This window comes from Epinephelus fuscoguttatus, linkage group LG1 (genome assembly GCF_011397635.1).
Source record: "Epinephelus fuscoguttatus linkage group LG1, E.fuscoguttatus.final_Chr_v1".
Lineage (NCBI taxonomy): Eukaryota > Metazoa > Chordata > Actinopteri > Perciformes > Serranidae > Epinephelus > Epinephelus fuscoguttatus.
In genome coordinates this window covers 37,989,990-38,013,310 of record NC_064752.1, presented here as the reverse complement: position 1 = coordinate 38,013,310, position 23,321 = coordinate 37,989,990, and the positions used below count along the sequence as shown (strand labels likewise).

At 39.3% G+C, this 23,321-nt stretch overlaps 2 protein-coding genes across 2 annotated transcripts; one reads left to right on the top strand and one right to left on the bottom strand.

Moving 5' to 3' along the window:
* Window positions 1–4,909: 4,909 nt before the first annotated feature.
* Window positions 4,910–11,153, top strand: cdk2 (cyclin-dependent kinase 2). The gene is made up of 7 exons (XM_049586976.1): window positions 4,910–5,530; window positions 6,961–7,038; window positions 7,149–7,269; window positions 7,395–7,565; window positions 7,767–7,868; window positions 7,998–8,201; window positions 10,177–11,153. The coding sequence occupies exons 1-7, from the start codon at window positions 5,415–5,417 to the stop codon at window positions 10,279–10,281; spliced, it is 897 nt and encodes a 298-aa protein (XP_049442933.1). The 5' UTR covers window positions 4,910–5,414; the 3' UTR covers window positions 10,282–11,153.
* Window positions 11,154–12,394: 1,241 nt separating this feature from the next.
* On the bottom strand, window positions 12,395–18,307 carry olfml3b (olfactomedin-like 3b). Its single transcript, XM_049587110.1, has 3 exons — window positions 18,125–18,307; window positions 16,151–16,436; window positions 12,395–15,449 (listed from the first exon to the last, which is right to left on the bottom strand). The coding sequence occupies exons 1-3, from the start codon at window positions 18,221–18,223 to the stop codon at window positions 14,665–14,667; spliced, it is 1,170 nt and encodes a 389-aa protein (XP_049443067.1). The 5' UTR covers window positions 18,224–18,307; the 3' UTR covers window positions 12,395–14,664.
* Between the last annotated feature and the right edge of the window lie 5,014 nt (window positions 18,308–23,321).

The following is a 23,321-nucleotide window of genomic DNA, read 5'->3' as shown; positions in this document are numbered from 1 at the left end:
AGAGAGTGGTGAGATCTGCGAGCAAAGCTCAAGTCATGCCTGTTTTTGACGTATGACCTTAGAGCTATGTGTGCATGGGCGTCACAAGAGCAGTGTGTGGGAGGCAAATCAATAGCATCCTTTTATTTCCTCAGCTATTCCTCCGTATTCAGCTGTCCACCTCAGGCTGCTGCAGCTCTAAGAATGTGTGCTCGCAGCAACACAGACACACCCATGCTCAGTTTATGAGGCATAATCCAAAGTTTCATTCAGAAGAGGACAAGAATGCATTTGAGGAAGGAGCTGATTGATTCTGGGAGTGATTAAAGAACAAAAAACCCATCTTCACTGATAAACTGTCACCTTCTTGAATATAAATGATTTTTATCAGTTCCCACGTCTGTTATTTTCCACTTGCTTGTTTATAATACAAATATGAGTAACATTAAGCCCAATGAAGCAGCTCACATGTCGCATTCAAACAACACAAGGCACACAGCATCAATAAATCCTGAAATAAGATATCATTATACAAAATGAATTATTTATGTTATCCTGAGTGCCTGGGTTTATGCTGGATTAAAAAAACAGTATCCATATCTCAAGTACCCTACAATCAAGCAGGATACTGTAAACTTGTATATTTATCAAAACTGAATATGTTTCTAATATGAAAGCAATTGCTACGCAAAGGAGGCTGGATTAAGGATTTTATTGTTATTATTATACAAGTTTATATTATATCATATAAGTGATTCTGACAAAAATCCAAATTGTTTTCCTTAAAGAGTAAAATCTGAAGTTATAAAAAGTGGGGAAAAAAATAGAAGAAAAAAAGTGGCTGGGTTCATAATAGTTTTTCAAAGAAGAAGGGCTGTGTGCACATCCAAAGACTGTATTAGGTACCAGGTGCAGGACAAACAGGTGAAGTCAAAAATTGAAATTGAAGAGCGGACGAGGAGAGAGAGGGAGCAGCAACAAGCAGAGAAACATGTCCAAATCCAGCTAAAGGTAAACACAGACGTTCATTTTATTTCCGTTATGTTGTTATACGAACAATCCGAGCCTATCTGTGTGAAAAAAATGTACTTTTAGTGGGCGTATTTTGACGTTGTTTGACGCGATCTGAGTGCCCTATTATTTAATATAGCGCACGCTCACGGGCTGCAGGCAGGTCAGCCCTAGCTTCGTACTGGAGAAATGTCAAATACTGAACATCCTGTCACTCATTTAGACAAAAGTAGATCGGAAAATAGGGCCCAGGTTGAAAAAAACATTAGTTCCCCTTTAAGTGTATAATCACCTGAAAGTAAGAATCACTGGGTTTTATAACCTTAGAATGAGCTGTTTATTTCTACACAGGGAGCGGGTCCTCATCCACGGAGTCCACCATGTTGCACCTCCATGTTTATACAGTAGCCCAGAACAGACAAACAGACACTGGCTCTAGACAGGGCCACTGTAGTTAGCAGCCCCTCTGTGATGAGCAGTGTCGGAGAAACACTGATATGTAATGTGAAACGGCTTTATTCAGTGTTTTAAACTGTTTAAACCACCTGGTCTGTTTCTTTTGGAGAGGAAGAGACTTCTGCGGATAATTCAGCTCCTGGTAGAAACCTCCTGAACAATGAACTCTAAAGGAATCTTAACCGGGCGAAGTTTCAGCTGGTTGCAATCTGCAATCCTCACCACTAGATGCCACTAAATCCCCCTAAATCTTACACACTGGCCCTTTACAGTTATTTCTCTTTTTCTTAAATACACATATTTTACACATCCTTTTTCTTTTCCTTTGGACTTGTTTCATTTTTCTGTAACTACTTCTGTGTGTTAATTGTTAAAATGTAATTTAAATACACAGTGAACATATTATTATGCAATCATATTTTACTGAGGGGTTGTTATTGTCACAGTAATTAGTGGTTTTTCCACTGACGTTGTCTCATGCCTGTGAGTCTGCTCAGGCTGCTCCACATGTGACCCCTCATGTGCTAACAGCAGAGTTCAGGAGGAAGTAAATCCTTCCCACAGAGCACCTGACTTAACATACCACAAACAGTCGACCATTAGCTTCTTTGCTCATTAGTCTCCATTGTATGGTGTCTCAATATCACGTTTGGGGAATTTGTAGAATTAAAGACAACATAGAGAGTTGTAGAATTGAAAATCTGGGAATTTTACAACTGCTTGCTTTCCAGGAAAATTCCTTGATGTAGTTAACAATGCGTTGCACAGACTGGCTGCATTAGATGATAATTGTTTTGTAGTTTTCTTTACAGCGAGCCAGAATAGAGTGATGAATTATTTGCCACATAAAATAAAGGGAAATAACCACAATAATTTGTGGAACTGCCGAAACATAATGTGGCAAGTAATAGAGGGTTATCAAATTTCACATCAGGGTTACAATAAGGCTTGGATGCTTTAAAATTATACAAACACAGAGCCTGTCCTTCACTTGCAGTCTCACACACACAAACCTTCTGTTTTCAAACACAAACTCATAGAAAATTGGGATTTTTGTTTTATTATTGGCCAAAAGCCAGGTCAGTAAGGCCATGTGGTTTGGGAAATGTCAGCACAATATCAGACCAGACGGGCAAGTTAATTCATGAATACAGCAAGAATAGTAGCCATTCCGTGCGTTCACAAGGCTTAAACAACAACAACAATCCTAATTCCTTCTCTCTGTTAGTCAGTTGATTTCCTCCCAAACACCAACACTCAAAAACGAGACAAATTAGTTGCACACTTCTGCAAACACAAAGGAAAACTTTCATTAGTACATGACTTTCATCAGGATATACTTCTGGTGTTATAAACCCTCAAAAAAAAGGTATCTGTCACTCGATTAAAACATTTTCACACAGATCACTCCAAATCTGTGAATCACTAACTACATATAACCTCCATTAAATGAGAAATAGATGTCACTCAACATATAAACCAGCTGGGTGGATACATTTCAAGCCTCTGGGCTTTGATCATGTGCAGCGCTGGTATGAGTGCTTCTAACAGAGGCTGTTTCTCTTATAACCGGTGACATCAAATGCCTCATGACCAATCCTGCTCTCAGTGTCAGATTAATATAGGTCCCATTTTGACTTGTCAAAATACACAGGTGTACAGAGCAAAATCAAGGCCAAACGTTTTGAAGATTTTTTTTTTTTAAATGTAATTGAAAAACAAAATTTGAAAATTTAACTTAAGTTTTAATTCAAACTTTAAAAATATAACAGTGTATTCACAGTTTTCTCCCCGGGGATCAATAAAGTATTCTGATTCTGATTATTCAAACTAAAAATAAGTGCAAGAAAGGATTTTTCAGGTTAAATACTGTATAAATTTGTGTCAGTTCTGAAATTCCTTTATTTGTTTTCATTTTTCTCTTTAATATATATATATATATATATATATATGTGTGTGTGTGTGTGTGTGTGTGTGTTTGAGGTCTTATTGGTTTTTAGTTGCAGATTTTGTGTTATCAAATTTAGACCTTGTTTTTTTTTGTTTACAGTTTCAAATCTTTCTATTTAAATCCAGATTTTTTTTTTAACTTTGAGATCTTATTTTTTTACTTTTAGATTTTTGGCATCTATCTGGTGTGGGGGGCATGGCATCAGTTGAGATAGGTGTGGAATAATATTTAACCTAAAAAAAAAACCAAACCTTTTCCTACACTTATTTCAAGTTCAGTAAGTTTAAGATCAAAACTTACTTTCATTTCATGTTTCAATTTATTTCTTACTATTTATTCCAGTAAGCCATGACAGTGTGACAATGAGCCAGCATTCATAATACTAGGACCCAAAGCTGTTAAATTTAACTCAGCCATCATTCATTGTCTTATTTACTACTGTGACATGTCAACTTCATTCCAACTGCAGACCTTTGTTGCAAGTTGCCTTGGAGGCTAATAGGGGCCAACAGTTCTGGGGTCCCATAACTGCTTCATGCGGCCCTGGAGGCACACAAAGCTGTTGCATGACCTCACCATGATTGGATGAAGTGTTAATTGCTGCAAAAATTTAATAACTGATGGAAATGTTATTGGCTCCTCCAGTGTTTTTCAGTTATGATGATTAAACGTGTCTACTGTGAAAAATGTCTATGACTCTACTTTAGGAATAATAGCCTTTATGGAGGCGTGTGATATGCAGTATATGCCAGGTTGGAAAGAACTCATTACTCTGAACCTGTGAGGGAGTGCACAGCTACACTTACTGTCACTAGAGGGAGCAACTGTATCTCTAGCATCCTGCCCTGTTCAGTGCACTGTGAAACATGGGGCCTTTTACTACATCATTTAGCATTTACCAAGATACCAGACAACATGATTTCTGTGCAAAAATAGTATAAAAAATAAATAAATAAACAAAAATACCTACCTGTATATTTTTGGAAAACAGCTTGGCTATAAAGGTTTCCAGATGTTTGGCCAAATAATATTAGGCCTTGTTACTTTGTATACTATGCTGCTTTTTTAAAAATGTATTTTACTTGTGTTGTATTTTGTGTCAACCTGTAAAACAGCAGTTTTGTTGACTAATTTATTTTTCTGAAAGCTATTTTATTACAGTCTATATGGTTTTCTATGACGTGTAATTACCATGTATGTATAAAGATAATGGTAACTACCCCCTCAGCTGAAATAACTGTTTCTCTGTCCTTTAAAAATTTATTTTTAATTTAAGAAGTTCGTACTTGTTCTTTTTTTTTTTTTACTTGTTTCCCTTATTTTATACAGTCTGTGGTTTTCCTCTGCTACCACTTCCGCCTCGGACGTTGATTACGTAATACGTCACCGTTGTGTCACCATGTGGCCTGTGAGGTACGTTTGATGGATAATTGTTTCCCGTCCCGGTATAACACGACTCCTTTTCTCAACTTTCACCGACTGACATTAAAGGAAAGAATTTAAAGTATTTAAAACACAGTTTGACCTACATATGGAGTAGTGTATTTCACGGTGATTCATAAGGAAGACGCCTTTGAGGAGTAATTTCGTAAAACCCTGAAACACCATTCAGCAACAACAGTCCGTGTGTCTTGAACACGAAAACGAGCGCCCCTGAGGTAACGCGGGAAACGCCGCTGTGTTGGTTGAGTGTTTTCGCAGAGAGGAACCGCCACGCTAATCCACATATTTACGGATATTACCATTATCAGAGCTAACAAATGACCTGACTCCCACAGTATTTAGCTGTTTGGCTCTGAACTGAGACAGTGAATCCTCTACTGGGTCGCTGCCCGCCAGCTGTGGTGTACCCGGACAATTTGAACCCGGAGCAGCAGTTAGTTATATGTCGGTCCCCGCGTTGCCCGTTAACGTCTGTCTCTGTAGCCACCGAGCAGTTGTTAGCTCACACACAAAGAGGGGAGTCCTGCTAACTAGCTGAACAACCAACAAAGCTCCTGTTGTGTTGTTTTGTACAATGGATACGTTTCAGAAGGTGGAGAAGATAGGAGAGGGGACGTATGGAGTGGTTTACAAAGCCAAGAACAAAGTCACCGGAGAAACTGTTGCTCTCAAGAAAATCCGACTCGACACGTAAGTTGAGTTGTGAGTGTTGGTGTTGAACATCTGGGCACCACGGGAGGCCAAGCTAACGTTACTGGAGCTAACTGTTGCTTTTACTCTGCTGCTAATGCGATGGCACTGGTTTACATCAGGGTGTGACAGTGACGAGCTCTGCAGCTAAATAACTAGCACAGCTTCCTCCCTTCATCTCTTACAGTGTTGTATAAGACAAGTCTTCATCAGTCCCACAGTAGGAACATTTACAGTGCTACAGCTGCAGAGGGGAGGGTGCAAATGACATATGAAACTAAAATATTTTACGGTATAAGTGCTGATCAGCCACTAGCCTTTCATTGTAACTACATTTAGACACTGCTCATGGAAATATATATCTAAAATTTAACACATTGTGCTGCAGCCATTTAACTGTGTTCAACACCAAAACATGACTTGCATGATAAGAAAAAACCTAAAACCCATGGTTGTTTTTTGGGCAGTGGCACCCTGTGGTGGTCCCCAATCTGCTCCAAAGAGGGGTCACATTATATTGAAGGACATACGATTTTTTTATTCTTTTTTTTTTGGTGAAAGTATCTTTTAGGAGTCTCTTTAAAAATATACGTTTTTGGTTAAACTGCTGAAAATTGTTTTTGTGCTGCACAATTAATCGATATTAAAGTGCAATATGGCCAAGTGCAACATCCAAATCACAGGAGCTGCAGTATCTTGACAAAGGTAAATGTGTCACTGTGGTGCTACAGAGATGCCTCAGCCTACAAATCATATTTATGACATAAGGGAGCATGTTTGTTTGGTGCAGACCCCAGTTAAAATCACATCCTTATCATTTTTATACTTTTTCCAGTGCAAATAAACTGCAAAAAAATACAATTCCCATTACAATTGTGACTCATAACACAATAGCTGTCAAAATAATTGCAGTATGACTTTTTTGCATATACAGCCCTAATTTTTGTCCACATTAAGGCATTAATTGTGAGCCATGTAATTCATATATATATAATGCACATTTAAATATGGATCTAAATGTTGCTTATGTGCACCATGCAATAAAACATAAATACTTCTTAAACTGCTTAAACGCAATCACAATATCTGTCAAAATAGAAGTATGATTTTTATTTTTTTATTTTTTTTTTTGCATATTGAGCAGCCCTACTAATATGTTGCCTGCCAATGATGGTGCAGTGATAAATTTATAGGACTAATAACAGTGCCAGTATAAGAGATGCTGCTATACAGCTCTGGTTGTCTTTCAAATGCACGTCCAAGTTATTTTGTCTCTCAAGTTGCTTTTGGTATAAAAGCTTTGAGTGTTTGCTCTGAAGATACACAACAGACAGAAAGAAGGAACTGAAAACCATTGAAACAAGCCAAATACTGCGAAAACATTCACCAAGTTCAACATAACCAGGTAATTTCCATTTTATTTCATTCAGGGAAACAGAGGGTGTACCAAGCACTGCCATCCGAGAGATTTCACTCCTCAAAGAACTCAGTCACCCAAATATTGTCAAGTAAGTGCCTGATGTTACAACTCTTAAATAAATCTGGTTTGCAGTATCACCTGCCTGTGTGACTTGATTCTATAAGTTCTCACGCCAGCCTGCCTGTTAACATATTTCAGATTGCGGGACGTCATCCACACCGAGAACAAGCTCTACCTTGTTTTTGAGTTCCTTCATCAGGATCTAAAGAAGTTTATGGACTCCTTCACAGTCGCAGGTCTCCCACTGCCCCTGGTTAAGGTAAACATCGGCTAGATTTGCAAAAATGAATCTGTCTCAATCTCTTCAATAAATTGAGAGTAAATGGACCCTTGATTTTCAAGTTGACTTACCTGGGTGTATATTTTTGTGTGTGTGTTTTGTAGAGCTATCTTTTCCAGCTGCTGCAAGGCCTGGCCTTCTGCCACTCCCACAGAGTTCTTCATCGAGACCTGAAGCCCCAGAACCTCCTCATCAACGCCCAGGGGGAGATCAAGCTTGCTGACTTTGGCCTGGCGAGAGCCTTCGGGGTGCCTGTCCGCACTTACACACATGAGGTAACATGTACAGCTAACCCATCCATGTCAACAGGCTTCTCAGAAAAGTTTGGAGTTGTATGGTTTAAAATGTAGCCAGTGTTCACTGTATCATGCTTCCTCTGTGTGAATTGAGCACAATGGTATAGTGAACATTGGCTAATGGCAGTCCTGAGAAATTGTGTTTCTAAAAACCAAACTTGCTTCCGTGATATTTTTCAGGTCGTAACACTTTGGTATAGAGCACCAGAAATCCTCTTGGGCTGTAAATACTACTCCACAGCTGTCGACATCTGGAGTCTGGGGTGCATCTTTGCTGAGATGGTAATTTTTATTCTGTTCCATGTTTTACAATAAGCCTCACTGTGAATGACTGAAGCCTGCACATGTTGCGCAGCAGATCAAATGTAACATCTAACCAACAGACTCTCTTCACTGTCCACTGTCATGCAGCTCACCAAGAGGGCTTTATTCCCTGGAGACTCAGAGATCGACCAGTTATTCCGAATCTTCCGCACCTTGGGCACACCTGATGAGACCGTCTGGCCAGGAGTCACATCAATGCCCGACTACAAACCATCTTTCCCCAAGTGGGCCCGACAGGATTTATCCAAAGTGGTGCCAATTCTTGATGAGGATGGAAGAGAACTGCTTGGGGTGAGAACCTTTGTCATTCATTCATAGATTAGTGTTACATTTGCAAAAGAAGTTTGACTCGTGTGTGTGTGTTTGTGTGTTAGCCAGATCAAAATATGACAATAATATACATGTTAAAGTTTGTGAAGAAGGTCAAGGACCATGAACTACTACACTTAAGTGCAACAAAATTAGACAAATCCTGTCCAAGGATAATTTGTTACTTTTTTAATTTTGATGAAGATGCAGATTACAAGTTAAATAATTTTGCAGCCTTGGCAGAAGTATGAACTCTCAGTACCAGAACACATGCTGCGTCTTTTACCGCCTGGGAAACGTGAGGTCAGATGCTGTGTGCTACTTTTGTGCATACTCTGGGCCGCCATTAAGGATGTGGGGGCAGGTTGCGCCTGACTTTGCTAAGCAGTCATAACCAGCACTGTATCATAGCCTTTTACCAGAAATCCTGAGTAAGGAACTGATGTTCTTCCAGTTGTTGTTGTTTTAAGGTCTATTGTGTAGGATTCAGTTACAGAGTAAGCTCCTCACTAGACTCACAAGTCAGTCTTTAGACGCTTTGCTTAAATAAAGACTGATGACTTTCTCCCTGATTTTGTGTTTAGATGGACGGATACAATTTCAGAGTTTAAAAAAAACTCCCTACGTTGCAGAACCAATAGTAAATCTGCAGGGCGGTCCATCGGTGGCTCGCTGAACTCTTGTGCTTGTAAACATAGTCCCACTAGAAACACGTAGCGGTACAAAATGGCTCAGCTGCGCTCGCAGAAAACGCTGTCAAAGTTCAGTGGATGTTTGTCGCGTTTGCGGCAACACATTCTCGACAACTAAAAGAAACAAACATAATCTTTTACAAGGCCATGACTCATCCGTCCGGCTGGACTATAACGTTAGAGGGAATCGCATTGTTGTTTACAAATACTTCCGGGTAGACAACCAGCAGAGCTTTTGGCTATATATATAGCCTATATATCACATTTTTCACATCACTGTATCACCGTTTGGACTAATCCGATGTTTGTAAAGTCTGTAAACACAATGATTGAACAAACATTACTATTTCTGTGTGTCTCTGTTAGCTGTTAGCCCTGTTAGCCGTTAGCAGTGTCTGTAATAGGTAATAACTCATTAAACGGTCTGTGAAAAAAATATCTTTTCCAGCGGATATCTTAGTTACAGCATGATTGAGCTAGCAAAGCAGTTTTGTGTTGCTATGTGTGGTATTTATTCAGTTTTAGGAAATCACGATGTCTAGAAAGCATCAGTGGCTGCAGCTGACAGGGACAGCTAACAGTAGCAGCAAAGCTAATAACAGGATGTCATCTGGTAGAAGCCTCCCGTTGTCAGATAAGACATGAAACTACTCCAGTTAGCTCAATAATGTTGTAACTAAGACATCCGCTGGAAAAAATATTTTCTTCACGGATGAGCACACGTTTGATAAAACGGAGTTAAATCTCTCGGCATCCATTTTCAAGCTCTCTGTGTGTTTGTTTCCTTGCGGACGAGAAAAGGAGGAGCGCACATTTCCGAGAAGGCGTGTCCTTTTCAAAAATGCAAGAGGCGTTGCTTTGTTGCCGGACGTTTTCGCCGGTGTGTTAAACACACTTTAGAAAGGAGTGTCCCCAGACTGTCAGAAGGCGGAGATCTCTGATTTTCTGGTGGCGAGACTAGCTCCTCACTTTCATACTGATGCAGGCAGCTGTGGACCCAGACACAGGTTAATCTGAGTGAGACAGAGGCAGCTACCAATGTAGTTCACAACAACGTCATATGTTACAGTCTCTGGCTTTTGTCTGATATCTAATGTCGGCAAAAAATGTTGTACATTTTTCACTATTTCCTGACACTGTTTAGACTAAAATGATGAATCGATTAGTCAGGAAAAGAAATGGTAGGTTATTGACAATAGTTGTTAGTTGCAGCTCTACTATATAGACACAACTATATTTCTCTATTTCTGTTTTTGTCCATGCAGGAAATGCTGAATTACGATCCAAACAAAAGGATATCTGCCAAAAACGCCCTTGTACACCGATTCTTCCGTGACGTCACCATGCCAATTCCTCATCTGAGACTCTGAGTCAAGCAAAGCATCAGTCCATTTTGACGCCAACAATGTCTAAGCAATAAGAACCTCCTCTCCTCACCTCATACCCGGTACTGGAGTGGACAGAAAAAGTGGACACTACAGGATATGTTGGATCCTTTAATGGATATTTGTTAATACCTAAAGCCAGCTTTCTAGACGGTAGACGTCCCGAGGGTGTTATAATTGTAATGAAGGTTAAACTGTAATTTTCAATATCATATTTTTGCATATTTGTGTTCAGCTGCCATTTTCATCGTTGATGTTTGTGATTGGGATGGTCCTGATGGGGTCAGGGAAACTCATCCTAGTTATCTGCCAATGAAACAGTATGTTGGCTTTAGGATGTTCAAATTCAAATAGTCAAATAGTTAGAGTTAAATATGTTTAAATGAGTTTGTGGGATAGTGCAAATAACAATGTCATACTTTGTGAGACAGCAGCAGCTGAAATGAAAGATGTGAGTGAAGGTTGCCACAAAGCAAACATCATCAGCTGATCGTAAAACAGTTGGAGCTAAAAGAATATGAGGCAGCTGTCGTGCTCTATTGATTTGACTTTCTTGCAGCTAAAGTCTAAATTTGGGTCTAAAATATCTGAAGATATTTTCTAGCAGCACCTTTTGGTTGTTTAAAACACAAAAATGTTTATTGGTCGTTCGGCTGGCAGGATTACACACCAAACTGAAGTTCTCAGCATTGTACATACAGTTGTGATATAGACATGTTCCCCGTTGTTATTCAGATTTTACAGAATTTAATGTGCTGTTGCCTCTTTCTTACTCTAGATTTTATTCAAATTTAAGGAACCGTTTTTATGGATTTTGTTAATTTACAGTTTGAAAAAATAAAACTTGTTTAAACAACTGTTACTGTTTGTTCGTGCGAGGATTGTTTTGGTCTTAAAGGAATAGTTCACCCCTGTATGACCATTTGTATATTACACACTCGGGGTTATGTTGAATTCATGAAGAAATCGTTTCTCTGGCATGCCTCTGGTGAACGAAGAATCCAAAAATGGAGAAGTCAGTGGGGTCCACATTTAACAACACCAAAACTATATCAAAACATCTGTTTACAAAGTCTGCCACAACTCGTGAACTACAAGTACTATTTATAGTCGTATGCTCAGTATTTCCCAAACACACCGCCCTTTCTGATGGGGAACTAAACTAAAAGTGAAATGTACTTTTGCTCTCTTCAAAGCCAGACTCCATTGACAAAAACAGTAGTTTTACCTTGCTGAACATGGGAGCTGCTGGTCTATTGCTGCCTTGATCTGTTTGTTTTTGTCATTGTGTGACTTTGGAAAAAGTGTCAATTTGAATTCAGCAAAATCACATAACACAAACTAACGGAGAGAAGCAGAGGTAGACCAGCAGCTCCTGTGTTCAGCGAGGTAAAATTACAGTTTTTGTTAATGGAGTCTGGCTTTGAAGAGAGCATAGGTAAGTTTCACTTTCAGTTCAGTTCCCTGTCTGTTTGGGAAGCACTGAGCATGTGACTGGATAAATGAGACTTGGATAACATTGCATGAGTTGTGTGAGAGTTTGTAAATGGATGTTTTTATATAGTTTTACTGTTGTTAAGCATGGACCTGTGTGACTTAAATTCATCATGAACTTTCTGTTTTTGGATTCTTTGTTCACTGTGGAGGCATGTGAAAAAAAAAAATCAGTTTTGTTCGCAAAGTTCAAAGTAACAGTAAATAAAGTAAATGATATACAAATGATCATTTTGGGGAAGGGGGTGTACTGTCCCTTTAAGCTTGCACTTCAGGTGGTTCATTTGAGGCAAAAATATTTTCTTCAGTTCTGGAGCCAAGTGACGCAATTAATGCCTGATAGTTGTGAAACTGAAATACCAGAGTCAAATGCTGTCTCGCATTATTAAATCAAATTACTGTCACACATCATTAATCTTGGGCTGGACAAATGCACAGGTCCATTTCTACTGTTGGCATCTCATCACACTGGTTTTGTTCACCTAAGTAGTTTTTACAGTACATGGTGTAATTTTCTCCAGCAGAGAAGACCCATGTATGTTTTTATGTAATGAAATGGCAGTGATGTCGACTTCAAATTCAAATTCAAATTTATATCTTAATTTTAAGTCACATTATGTGAAGAAGTGCATGACAGTTTGAGTTGAAACTACAGAAAGCACAGGAAAAGTACAGCAAAAGAGATGTTAAGTTTTCAAGACAAAAAAAGGTTCAAGTATGTAAAATTAGATGATTAACTTGAGCTATAAGGTAAAATTAGGTAAAAAATTAAATAAATAAAATTAGTGTTTTAAAAGTTAAAAAACACTCCAATGAAATACCAATCAACCAACAGACTTCCAACTAAATAAGTCTTTATTAGTCGCGCCATATTTAGACGTCACGTCGGTCAATGCAAGAAGGTTGAAATCAAGAAAAGATGAACAGAGACAAAAAGATAGCACAGATAATCTGAATCACAGGGAAAGTAATGCATTGCTGTCTGCCACAGTGTCTTTTTGATGCTACTGTACCACTTGGGAGTGCCAAAGTCTAAAATGTTTAAATCTTACACATAGTGGCTTTATTATGCTCATATCTGCATATCCTGTACATAGTAGGAGACAGAGCCCTAGTGTTAACGGGTGTAGTTTGCCATTTTATTTCCATAATGAACAAGAATTAGAGGCCATTTCTGCAAAGATAGTAGAAAATGAGCAGTAAAAAATAGATATGTTATATTCAGATATAAATTAATAAACAATTGCATTGCATGAGAGGCGTTATTCAAATAGTGGTGCTCTATGTTAATTTTATTAATTTCATTTAGTAAAATGTTAATAGCACAAAATCCATATGTGCTCGACTTGTGTGAAATGACTTATGTGAGACAACCCCATAAATATTTTGATTATGACAGCTGGTAAATTAAAACAATGTGTACTAGAAATGTTAAAAGACTGACGAGTTAATAAAGCTGCTGAATGAACTTTGAGGCATAACTGAAGAAATGTTTATTTTTTTAATGCTATCTTAAGAACTATGCATTGTCTTTTATGTAAAGTGATAAAAGTTAAATAGATGCCACACATACTGTTATGAGTGAGCAATCGCAGGAGGGTACATTTGACTAGAAACTCAGGTTGAATTCACCTGACCAACAAACAAGAGTGTTTCTATGCACTCAGCACTGCTACAGGATATATGTTATTAACATTTATTCAGACAGCAAAATGACAGGTTAAGTAGACGCACAGGTATTGAGGTTTAAGTGAGTGGTCCAATAAAGTATGATGTGTCCTGCGTCCTGTATATTGACAAAAAAAGATAAGTGCTTGGCTGATTTAACACAAAAGATCACAGGTAAGTGCATTGAGTTGATGCACCAGTAGGCACAGATATAACTGATAAAATGGAAAGGCAGTGCAGTTTGATTAGAAATAACTGTTTGGCAGTGATGACAAAATGTGCCTCAGATAAAGAAGTCACATGATACCTTTTTAAATGTGGAAATATATGTCCAATGTTAACATCTAAAAGTGTGAGTTTACAGATGCAGCTCAGCAATCCAGCATCAATGAACTTTTTAAGGCTTTATGTGATTCAGACTCAAAGCCCACACTGGTGATATTGCATGTTTAGCTGACTGATTACAAATCACATCACTGCTGACCATTTTGCACACCATGTTGGAGTGCTGGAGACTTTTGAACTTACTTTTCCTTCCCTCCAACCCTTTCCATTCATTTACATGCGATAATAGAACCCATTTCTGCCAGTGTGATAAAAGAAAATGATTATAATAACTGATTCTAATTAGAAATGATATGAAAATAATCACTCTGTATTCCAAAATAATGAATTGTTATCATAAAATAATGACTCAGTATCATAAAATAATGCCTCTATCTTAAAGTAATGAGTCAGTATCTGATATACTAAGAATCTGACAAAGTATCTGAAATACTAAGTCATTGTTTTATGAAAGTTTCTCATTATAATTACTTAAATATTCTTTTTTTCATTTTAAATGGGTTGCAAACTCTTGAAACTTGCTTGAGTTGTCACAGTGCACAAATGTTTAAAAAATGTTCTGTAATTATTGAGACTTCAAACAGTCTGGACTTAAACTTTCATGTACCACACCGCAATAATGAAACTGAAAAAACAGGTATTACTTGATGGTCTCTGGATTACACGGTTAAAGTTTCAAGATTTATTTTTACACTGTATGGACCCCAGTGGCACATTAATCTGTATTCTACATTATGCATTAAAATGGTCAGCAGTGCACATGATTTGCGGTTAAGGAGCTAAAGCACTGGTTTGGTACTTTAATGGGGTTTGGGTTTGTTTGTGGGAGTTTTGGGAGGATGTTGTGGTGTATTATGTAACTCAAATTTCTAGTTTCTTTTTCATGATAAGCTTGTACAGAATCTGGTAGCCATCATCCCAGGCGTACAACAGCTGCTCGTGTGGGTTGTATTTCAGACTGGAGTGGGCTCCGTAACGCTTTGGAAAGTAAACTAGTGGTGCATCTTCATTGGTCACCATACCATTGACGTCAAACACACACTGGACACGTGAGCGACCAGGCTGCTTGGTGTTGTACACGACATACAAAGTGCCACAGATGACAAAAGCTGCCTCCGCGTTCTCCCTCGGACAGTTTGTGTCCCACATTTGCTCGATGTCCAGAGAGTTGGCATCCATTTTCGCCAGAGAGATGTACCTCTCGTTCTGCCGTGTGGCATAAATGGCCCACAGGCCTTCCTCGTCCACAGCCAGGTCCATCACTGTCTCAGGGGTCAGGCCGTACACTGGGACGTGGTCCTGCACTGGGAACACTGCGCTGTCTTTCAAAGAGTTGTTCTTTATGTCATATTTAACCACCATTATCTCATCAGCCTGATTTATATAATACACATGATTGTTGAAGACAACATGTCCGGTCCCCTTCCAGGCAGACGGCAGCTTCAGGTCCTTGGACAGAGACAGGCCCAGTGAGCGAGAGAAGTCTTGTACAGTTGCAAACTCATGGATGGTGTCTTCATCTGTCCCGTTAAAAATGTAGATCTTCCCAGAGCCCCTGCTGGTGTCTTTGGTCCACGTGCCCTTTGGCCCTCCGACTCGCTTCAGGATCTTCATGGCTTTTATGCTGGAGATCATGTCGCTGCAGTCTGAAAATGAGAGAGCAACAGGCTTTACATGATGGGTGAAACCTCGCCAACACACTGATCATGTTTACATTTTATTATAATTTAAATACATCAGGAGCGTCTTTAAAGGAAAAGCTTGAAATTTAAGGAAACACGTTTATTTGCTTTCTTGTCCAGAGTTAGAAAAGAAGGTCAGTTTCTGTTCACTGGCATGCAGGAGACGCTTAGCTTAGTGCTAAAGGTGCCAAACACCCAGTGGAGACTCCTGGTCACTGCAGCCAGCTAACAATAGTCCAGCACCTAAAACCATAGCCTGTCAGGGTTTTTTGTACAGATTAAACAATGTAACAAGGTAATTAATGAGCTTTAAAGGTGTTGATAGGTACATTTTGTTACCTTCAGGCAGAGCCAGGCTAGCCATTTCCCTCTGTTTCCAGTTTTTATGCTAAGCTAAGCTAACCTGCTGCTAATTCCAGTCTTATTTTTCAGTGCACACACACGAGAGTTTCATCAGTATTCTTACTGAACTCTCATCAAGAAAGCAAATATGCGCATTTCCCCAAATATTAAACCATTTGTTGAAGTCATTTGGGACAAGGTCAAGTCAAGTCCTTCTGGGTGAATCCAAGTCAGGTCCTCATGTTTATAACTTAAGTCCCCTGCACTATTATGCGGTGTTTATTCTGATAAACATGTCGCCTTGTTGTCCAAACACATCTCACCTGATAGTTTTGAATACTTGGCCTTCTGCTTCTCCTCTACCAGCGTCACTTGCTGCTCTATCAGCTTGTCGTCCACGTCCACACATGGCTGAGCTCCGTTCTGAGTCTCCAGGTAGTCTAGCTCACGCTCAACCCGGTCCACCCTGGTCCCCACACCATCCAGACTCGTCCTCAGTATCTCTTTCTCTTTATCCAGGTTCTCCAGCTGGGAAACCATCTGTTGCTTTAGCTCCCGCAGCTCTGAGGCGTAACGGGCGGTCTGTTCATGCCACAGGGAGATCCGGTCCTGTGTTAAAAAAAGGTGACAAAGTTATGTCTGAATTTTTACACAAGCTGAAGTGGTCACTTGTTTTCAACTTATCTGTGCTTTAGTAATATGAGCAACACGTGATGTCAGTTTTATGCTAACTGTAAATCAGAGGTGTGGACCCTGGACTGGAGTCACATGACTTGGACTTGAGTCAGACTCTAATCACAAATTTGGTGACTTTAGATTTGACAAAATCAAAAAAAAAAAAGACTTGCAGCTTGACCTGAACATTAAAATCACTGACTCGTGAATCCACCTGGACTTGAGCCTTTTGTCTTGAAAAAACTTAATGCCTTTCCTCAAGCTGCAAAGTAATAAATGAAACAAGGTTCCCAGCTGATGTAGCTACATATGCTGCTGTGCTGAAGCAGCATGTAGCTACATCAACTGACTCTCGCCTCAAGGACAGAGAACTATAGACATTTTTTCAGTATGAGGTGAGTTTACAACAAAACAGGACAGAGACATACAAAATTAATTCTGTTGTGGTACTGGTTATTAGTGCTATACGCTATGAAAGTGCAATGTCAGCACTATCTTTTAAGATAAGTTCAGTTGCACTTTTAAAGAGCATTCATGATTTCTGTAAACCAGCCCTATATATTATTACTCTGTTGTTAAAATGGCACGTTTAGGATTTGAAACTTAAAGTTTTGACTTGCGACTTGACGCAGGACTTGCATATCTTTACTTGGGACTGAAAAGACCTGAGACTTACTCGTGACTTGCAAAACAATGACCTGTTCCCACCTCTGCTATAAATACACTACTAGAAAGCTCTGAGAAGGCCATAATTTTAAGTTTTTTTCAGGCTCCGTAAACAGACTGGGACAGAGGGACATAATAAGTAGGAAACTCATCCTTCAAACAACCAGGTTCAACCCACACGTGGCAAGTTTCCACCCTTCTCAAATGTCTTTTAGCAAAACACTAAATCCTACCAGCGCACTATGCTGCAGCCCCTGACCTCTGACCTCAATGTGGAGGAGGAACAAGAAAATAGATTTTCTCTGCAGGTGATGAGAGAAATCTGACACCACATTACAGAGAGATACAGATACTGAGTGATGTGGATGATCAACATCTTTATTTTTAGTAACTCCATTAATAGAAAACCACAATATTAAAGTAGAATAACTGCATAACACGATCCACATGTTGAGCTATTACTGGATCCTTGAGGTATATTTGATACATTGGAGATATATTTCTATCCATCACAAAAATCATTTTCCACACAGGCAGGACATTCACTGAAAGATATTTAATGTGTCATGTGCTACTGGTGATATCAGTACTGACTTCATCATCATGAGAAATGTCATTTTCAGATGCTAATATAGCACAGCTCTTCTGAACAAACCAGCTTTCACCTAATTTTTTTTTTTAGCATTTTCCATTATGTAACTTTAAAAATTAGCATTTTCTGAGTGCACTGTGTCATTTTTGAGATCATATATTGACCAATCCAACTTTTAAATTACATTTTTGTCTCAGTCTCTGAGGTTCATACTCCCTACACATTTTAGAAAGCAGCATTTTCCAGCATTTTCCCCAGGATTTGCCCACATCTGCATTCCATTGCCTTTGCCCTGTCCCTGAAAGTTTCCTTTCAGAGGGACTCTGGAGCACAGGGCTCGGCAGGAAGGTAAAGTGAGTCTTACCTCAATAGCGAGCAGCCTCCGCTCCAAGTAGTCAATCAGTGCTTGGTGCTGAGCACTGGCAAAGCAGGCCAAAGTAACCAAGACAACAAGTCCTCTCATTTTGTGTCGGCTCAGTCTCTTTAGCTCCTGTAAAAAGTTTGACTGGAGTTGAGTGAGAGTGTGTGTGTGTGAAGGAGCCAGCAGATTCCCAGAGGTGGGCTGGAATGTTTTACTAAGCTGTCTGGGAGGAGCCAAAAACATCTGGTGAAGATGGAGGCACACAGTCTCTGGGAGAGACAAGACACTGGTTTTATTCTCACTCCAACTTTTACCTGAAAAAGTGGTGGGAATTTTTTTATTCAAAACATATGACATTAATGTGGCACAGCAGGACCACACGTTACGTAGGAGGAGCAAGGGAAATGTGAGTCAGTGAGGCACTATACTCCTGTGTTGAGGGGAGGACCATGGACTGTGGAATTCAAAATTAAATCATGTTGTAACCCCCCCCCCCTCCAATGATGCAACAATGACAAATTATGTGACCACAGTATGACCTGTTCTAAGAGATGGATATAGTAGCTGTTGGCCTGAGCTGTGATCCAAACAGGTGTCTTTATTTTGAATGGTGAGAGCAGAAATCTAATGTACCTCATTTGACAGGACATGAAACACTGATGCACACAGATCCAGAGGTTTAGATTATATTAGATAAGATTAAATGACTTTATTCATCCTAAACAAGGACATTAGTTTGGTTGCTGCAGGTCAGAAAGGTCAGATCTGACAGGAGTGACACTATCACATATTCCATCTGGATATTGGTGTTGCTGGGTCCAGTTGTTAAAAAATGTAATCTGTATCAGAATAATCTGGATTTTGAAATCCCATGTTTTGCTATCCAGCATCAGTTAAGCCATTTGACTTTTGTGTCAGTTTTTCAAAGCAACATTGGACTGGATCACCCTGATACAGGTACAGACTTTTCAAGATTACCAAACCCAGATAACCAGTGCTCAAATGGGAGTACATATCACAGTGTAGGCTACAAAAGACTAGCAGGTAGAAGAGCCAATGTGGGGTCACTCTCAGTGTTTTAATTTGAAAGGACAGAGAACAGCATGAGGGATGTAACTATTAGAAACAATTTCTCTGAACATTTTCATGGACAAAATTTTCAAACTTTTCCATGACTTTTCAAGTACCTATAATGACATTTCTATGACCATTTTTGATGTATAAAACAAACATGTATCCATCTAAAAATGCAGAACAATTTATAGTAGTAGTAGTAGGGACAAAATCTTTTATTTATAAACGTTTACTTTATTGTACAGATACAGAAAGACTTAATTGGTAGCCTAATGTCTACTTTATCAATGTAATGGTGAAACAAACCACTGTATATATATGCAGTTTAAAAGTTTTATTACATTTTGTGACTAAAATCCACCCTGAATCCAGCCTTCTGCTGGGGTCAGGATGATCCTGAATTTTGTTTTTGTTTTTTTCAATCCTAATCTTAGTAAAAGAATTTGAACAACACATACTGACGGTTTGATCCAGATCACAACTAAAACCTGGATTTTTACTCTTGAACAACCCATTTTCAATATTTGATCCAATCCAATAGCTGAAGTCCAAACAGATTACTTCTAAATAACTTGGCCCAGGAGACCACCTAACCACTTAATTTGAGAAATAAGTATTTGATACACAATCATTTAATAAATCTGACTGTAAGTCATAAATGACCCATATCTCACATGCCATTCAAAAGTTTCACAGTGTTGGGACCTTCTCAATCCTTCTGTTGAGCATCTTAGCATCCTTAAGTCACTCAGCAAACACTTTATAGACACTAAACACTAAACAGGGGATGACCTTCAGTCTGAAGTTTGGTTTGAGCAATTATGTAAACCTAAACTGTAATGGACCGTAAAACAAAAACATTGTAATAGTGCTGGAAGAAAAATCTTTTAATAACCAAAATGGTTTAATTCATCAGTGCAGTGTTGTTTGGTCGTGTTCCAGCAGAGCCTGTTGTGTTTTCAGCTGTCTCTGTGTACAGTAATACTGGACTGATGTCTGCAGCATGAAAACAGTAGTTAGTTTGGTGAGCAGTGAATTACTGGGGAAATAGGAAATAGTGTCTGCGGTGTCACTTATAATTATCAGACCACCTTGTTGTACAGAAGTCAGTAGTGACATCACTGCACCTCTTTTTCAACACAGCCTGCTTTACTTTAGTTTTTCCAGTAGCTCTGAAACTCACTCACACAGGCCAGAGTGTGTTCATACTATAATTAATAGCTTTATGCTGTTCCTGTCCTTTTAAGTTTTACAGATTTATGATTTATTCTATTTTGGCAGCTTTGAACTACATGACATAACATCCCATAGAGACCCATCTGTGGTGGAGAGACATGAAGTAAAAAGTTTTTATAGAAGTTTGCTGTAACTAGTGCAGTCTGTCTTTCATTCATCCTCTGTCTTGTGTGATTTTACGTTAATTGTGCCGCGTGCTTCTGCAGTGGTAAATCGATTTTGCAAATCAAAACAGTATTATTTTCATTCCACACAAACTATGATGCAATAGTTTTGCATTTTCAGATTTTCAGCACCACTGCGGTATGTCTGCCTACACGGTCCATTGGCAGTATCACCACTAACAGAATGGCAGCTTTTATCCTCATTAAATCACTAACTGATGCAATCAAACGAGGAACTATGAAAGATGGCGTCTGCTCTGTAGTGCTGCTGAACTCTTAACACTCCAAGTCACAGTCCTCTAGATAACGGAATATGAAAGTCAGCTATAAATGATTCTATTTTTACAGTTATTACTATTATAGTGATAAAACTGAGGTTACTTATGTGTTTAAAAGAAAAACTGTGTAGCCTTTTGATGGACTGTCCTGGGTGTGTCCTGCTGCATGGAGCTTCAGCCTCCCACAAACCTGAACAGAAAAATTAGTTTAGAAAATTAATCTATGAATGAGATAAACAAGCAACAGGGTCACAGGATTACATTCATAGTAGGGCTGCAGCTATATACTGTTGAACCGTATACCGTGGCAACCCAGCTGGCCATCACCGTCATTAGACATTGACATTTGGCTGAAGTTAGGCTGCTGACCAAAATTCAATATCAAGACATCATCAGCCAATGAAAATTTGATGTAGAATACTGACGACAGACAACACTGATATTTTGTTGGTTTTAGGTTGTGTAGTAAAGTAACCAAAAATGACTACCAAACATGTCGTGCTAACATCATCTTGACATAGAATAATGAAATTTAGTCGTGAGGTATGGAGAACAAAACCCAATGTCTTCAAATTGTCATAATGTTAATGTACACACAATGTGAAATTCTTATATCGTTAGACATTTAAAATTTCGTCAATCCAATTTTCAGCCCAACTAAACTTTAATGTCTGTCTGATGTAAGAGTCCAACGTCTTTCTGATGTCATATTGACATCTGGTGCCAGCTGGAAGAAAACCAATGGTTATCATACTGTGTACATTTGCTCATCCATGGTAGGCCTATTGAAAATTGAGAATATCACCTGCACATCCAGTCTCTTTTGGTCTTAAAGTCTTCAGCTGCCTGGAGTGTTTGTTCAACCAAACATTACCTCGAGGGTCACGGTAACAGATGATAATAATAACTGTGTAATACTGTATACCATGATATTTTCTCAGTACCATGAGTACCCCCTCATGGCCATGACACTTGTCCATGGCAGTGCCCCCCCAGCATGACAATGCACCATGCCACACCATAAAAACTGCTCAGTCATGACCCGAGGAACGGGACAAAGAGCTCAAGGTGTCAACCTGACCTCCACATTACCCAGATCCCAACTTGATCGAACATTTGAGGGATGTGCTAATACCCCAGAGGTACCCCCGATCCACGGTTGGTGCTCCTTGGACTGGATTCCCGTTAAGGCGTGGACACAGGACCTGTGGAGGGTGTCCCTTGGTGTCTGGCACCAGGGCGCTAGCTTCAGATCATTTGTGTCCTGTGGGTTGTGAGGTGGGGTACCAGCATGTCCCACAGATGTTTGATCAGATTGGGGTCCAAGGAATTTGGAGGCAAGGTTGATGCCTTGAGCTCTTTGTCACGTTTCTCATACCATTCCTGAGCAGTTTTTGTGGTGTAGCATGGCACATTGTCCTGCTGGGGGGGCGGCACAGCTACTGGGGAGTGCCATTGCCATAATGGGGGATGTCTGGTCTGCACTGGTGTAGTTGGGTGTAGCGTGTCAGGTGGCAACCACACGAATGTCAGAACCCAAGATTTCCCGACAGAACTTGGCATTGTCACAAGATGATTAGTGTTGTTCACGTCACCTGTCAGTGGTTTTAATGTTTGGCTGATCAGTGTATATTCAAAGATCATATTTTAAAATATTCCAGACTCTTGGCCGTATCTTAGATAGCTTTATGTGATCCATCTGTGGATTACTCAGATAACCTACAGATACAAATCCAAGGCAGGCTACGTACCCTTTTGACGAGTGCCACTGCTGCGGTGTGTAGAAAAATACATGGGAAAACTTTTACAAAATAAGGATTTGAGATAAGATTGAGATCCTACTGAGCCCAGGAAGATGTGGGTGAATGGTTTAACTAAAAATAAAGCATAAATATCGCTCACAGCTTTTTAAAATCCAAGATTGTTTTTTTTTACTCCCAACAGTAACTCTATTGTGCTGGGCTGCAGCTCATTTGTAAATTGGCGCTACAGCCATCTCAGCATCCTACACAGGAAATATGGTGCTATTTAATGCTGCTACAACTAAAGGCCTGCTGTATTGGTCACTGTTGGCAATAGGGTCATTGAAATTCATGGTCATGTGAAGCACGTTTCTGACTCTCTGTTATCACATCTCACTTTGTACTGTCATTGCTTAAGGTTTGTTTGTTTAAGAATGTGCTTATTTGAATTTGCGTCACTTTTATGATCAGTTGATTTTTCATTTCATTTAAAAAAAGGTCAGCATACAGATATACAAGCTGCTATAACAACCTGGATAAATATAAATGAAAACAGCTTAAGGTGGTTATTAAATGGCATGGTTAAAAGGTGGTTATGTTAGTATGTAACAGCCCAGCATGTGCGAGTGTGTGTAGGTGTTCCTGTGCTGTGTATGAAAATGTTTCTGGGCAGTGACTGTGTGTTAAATGATAACAGAACAAATAT

Excerpts from the sequence above, each read along its gene's own strand:
- cdk2 (XM_049586976.1), top strand. The coding sequence starts at position 5,415 with ATGGATACGTTTCAGAAGGTGGAGAAGATAGGAGAGGGGACGTATGGA. Across the intron at positions 7,039-7,148 it reads AGTCACCCAAATATTGTCAA|ATTGCGGGACGTCATCCACA; the intron begins GTAAGTGCCTGA and ends AACATATTTCAG. Across the intron at positions 7,270-7,394 it reads TCCCACTGCCCCTGGTTAAG|AGCTATCTTTTCCAGCTGCT; the intron begins GTAAACATCGGC and ends TGTGTTTTGTAG.
- olfml3b (XM_049587110.1), bottom strand. The coding sequence starts at position 18,223 with ATGAGAGGACTTGTTGTCTTGGTTACTTTGGCCTGCTTTGCCAGTGCT. Across the intron at positions 16,437-18,124 it reads GGAGGCTGCTCGCTATTGAG|GACCGGATCTCCCTGTGGCA; the intron begins GTAAGACTCACT and ends TTTTTAACACAG. Across the intron at positions 15,450-16,150 it reads CAAGTATTCAAAACTATCAG|ACTGCAGCGACATGATCTCC; the intron begins GTGAGATGTGTT and ends TCTCATTTTCAG.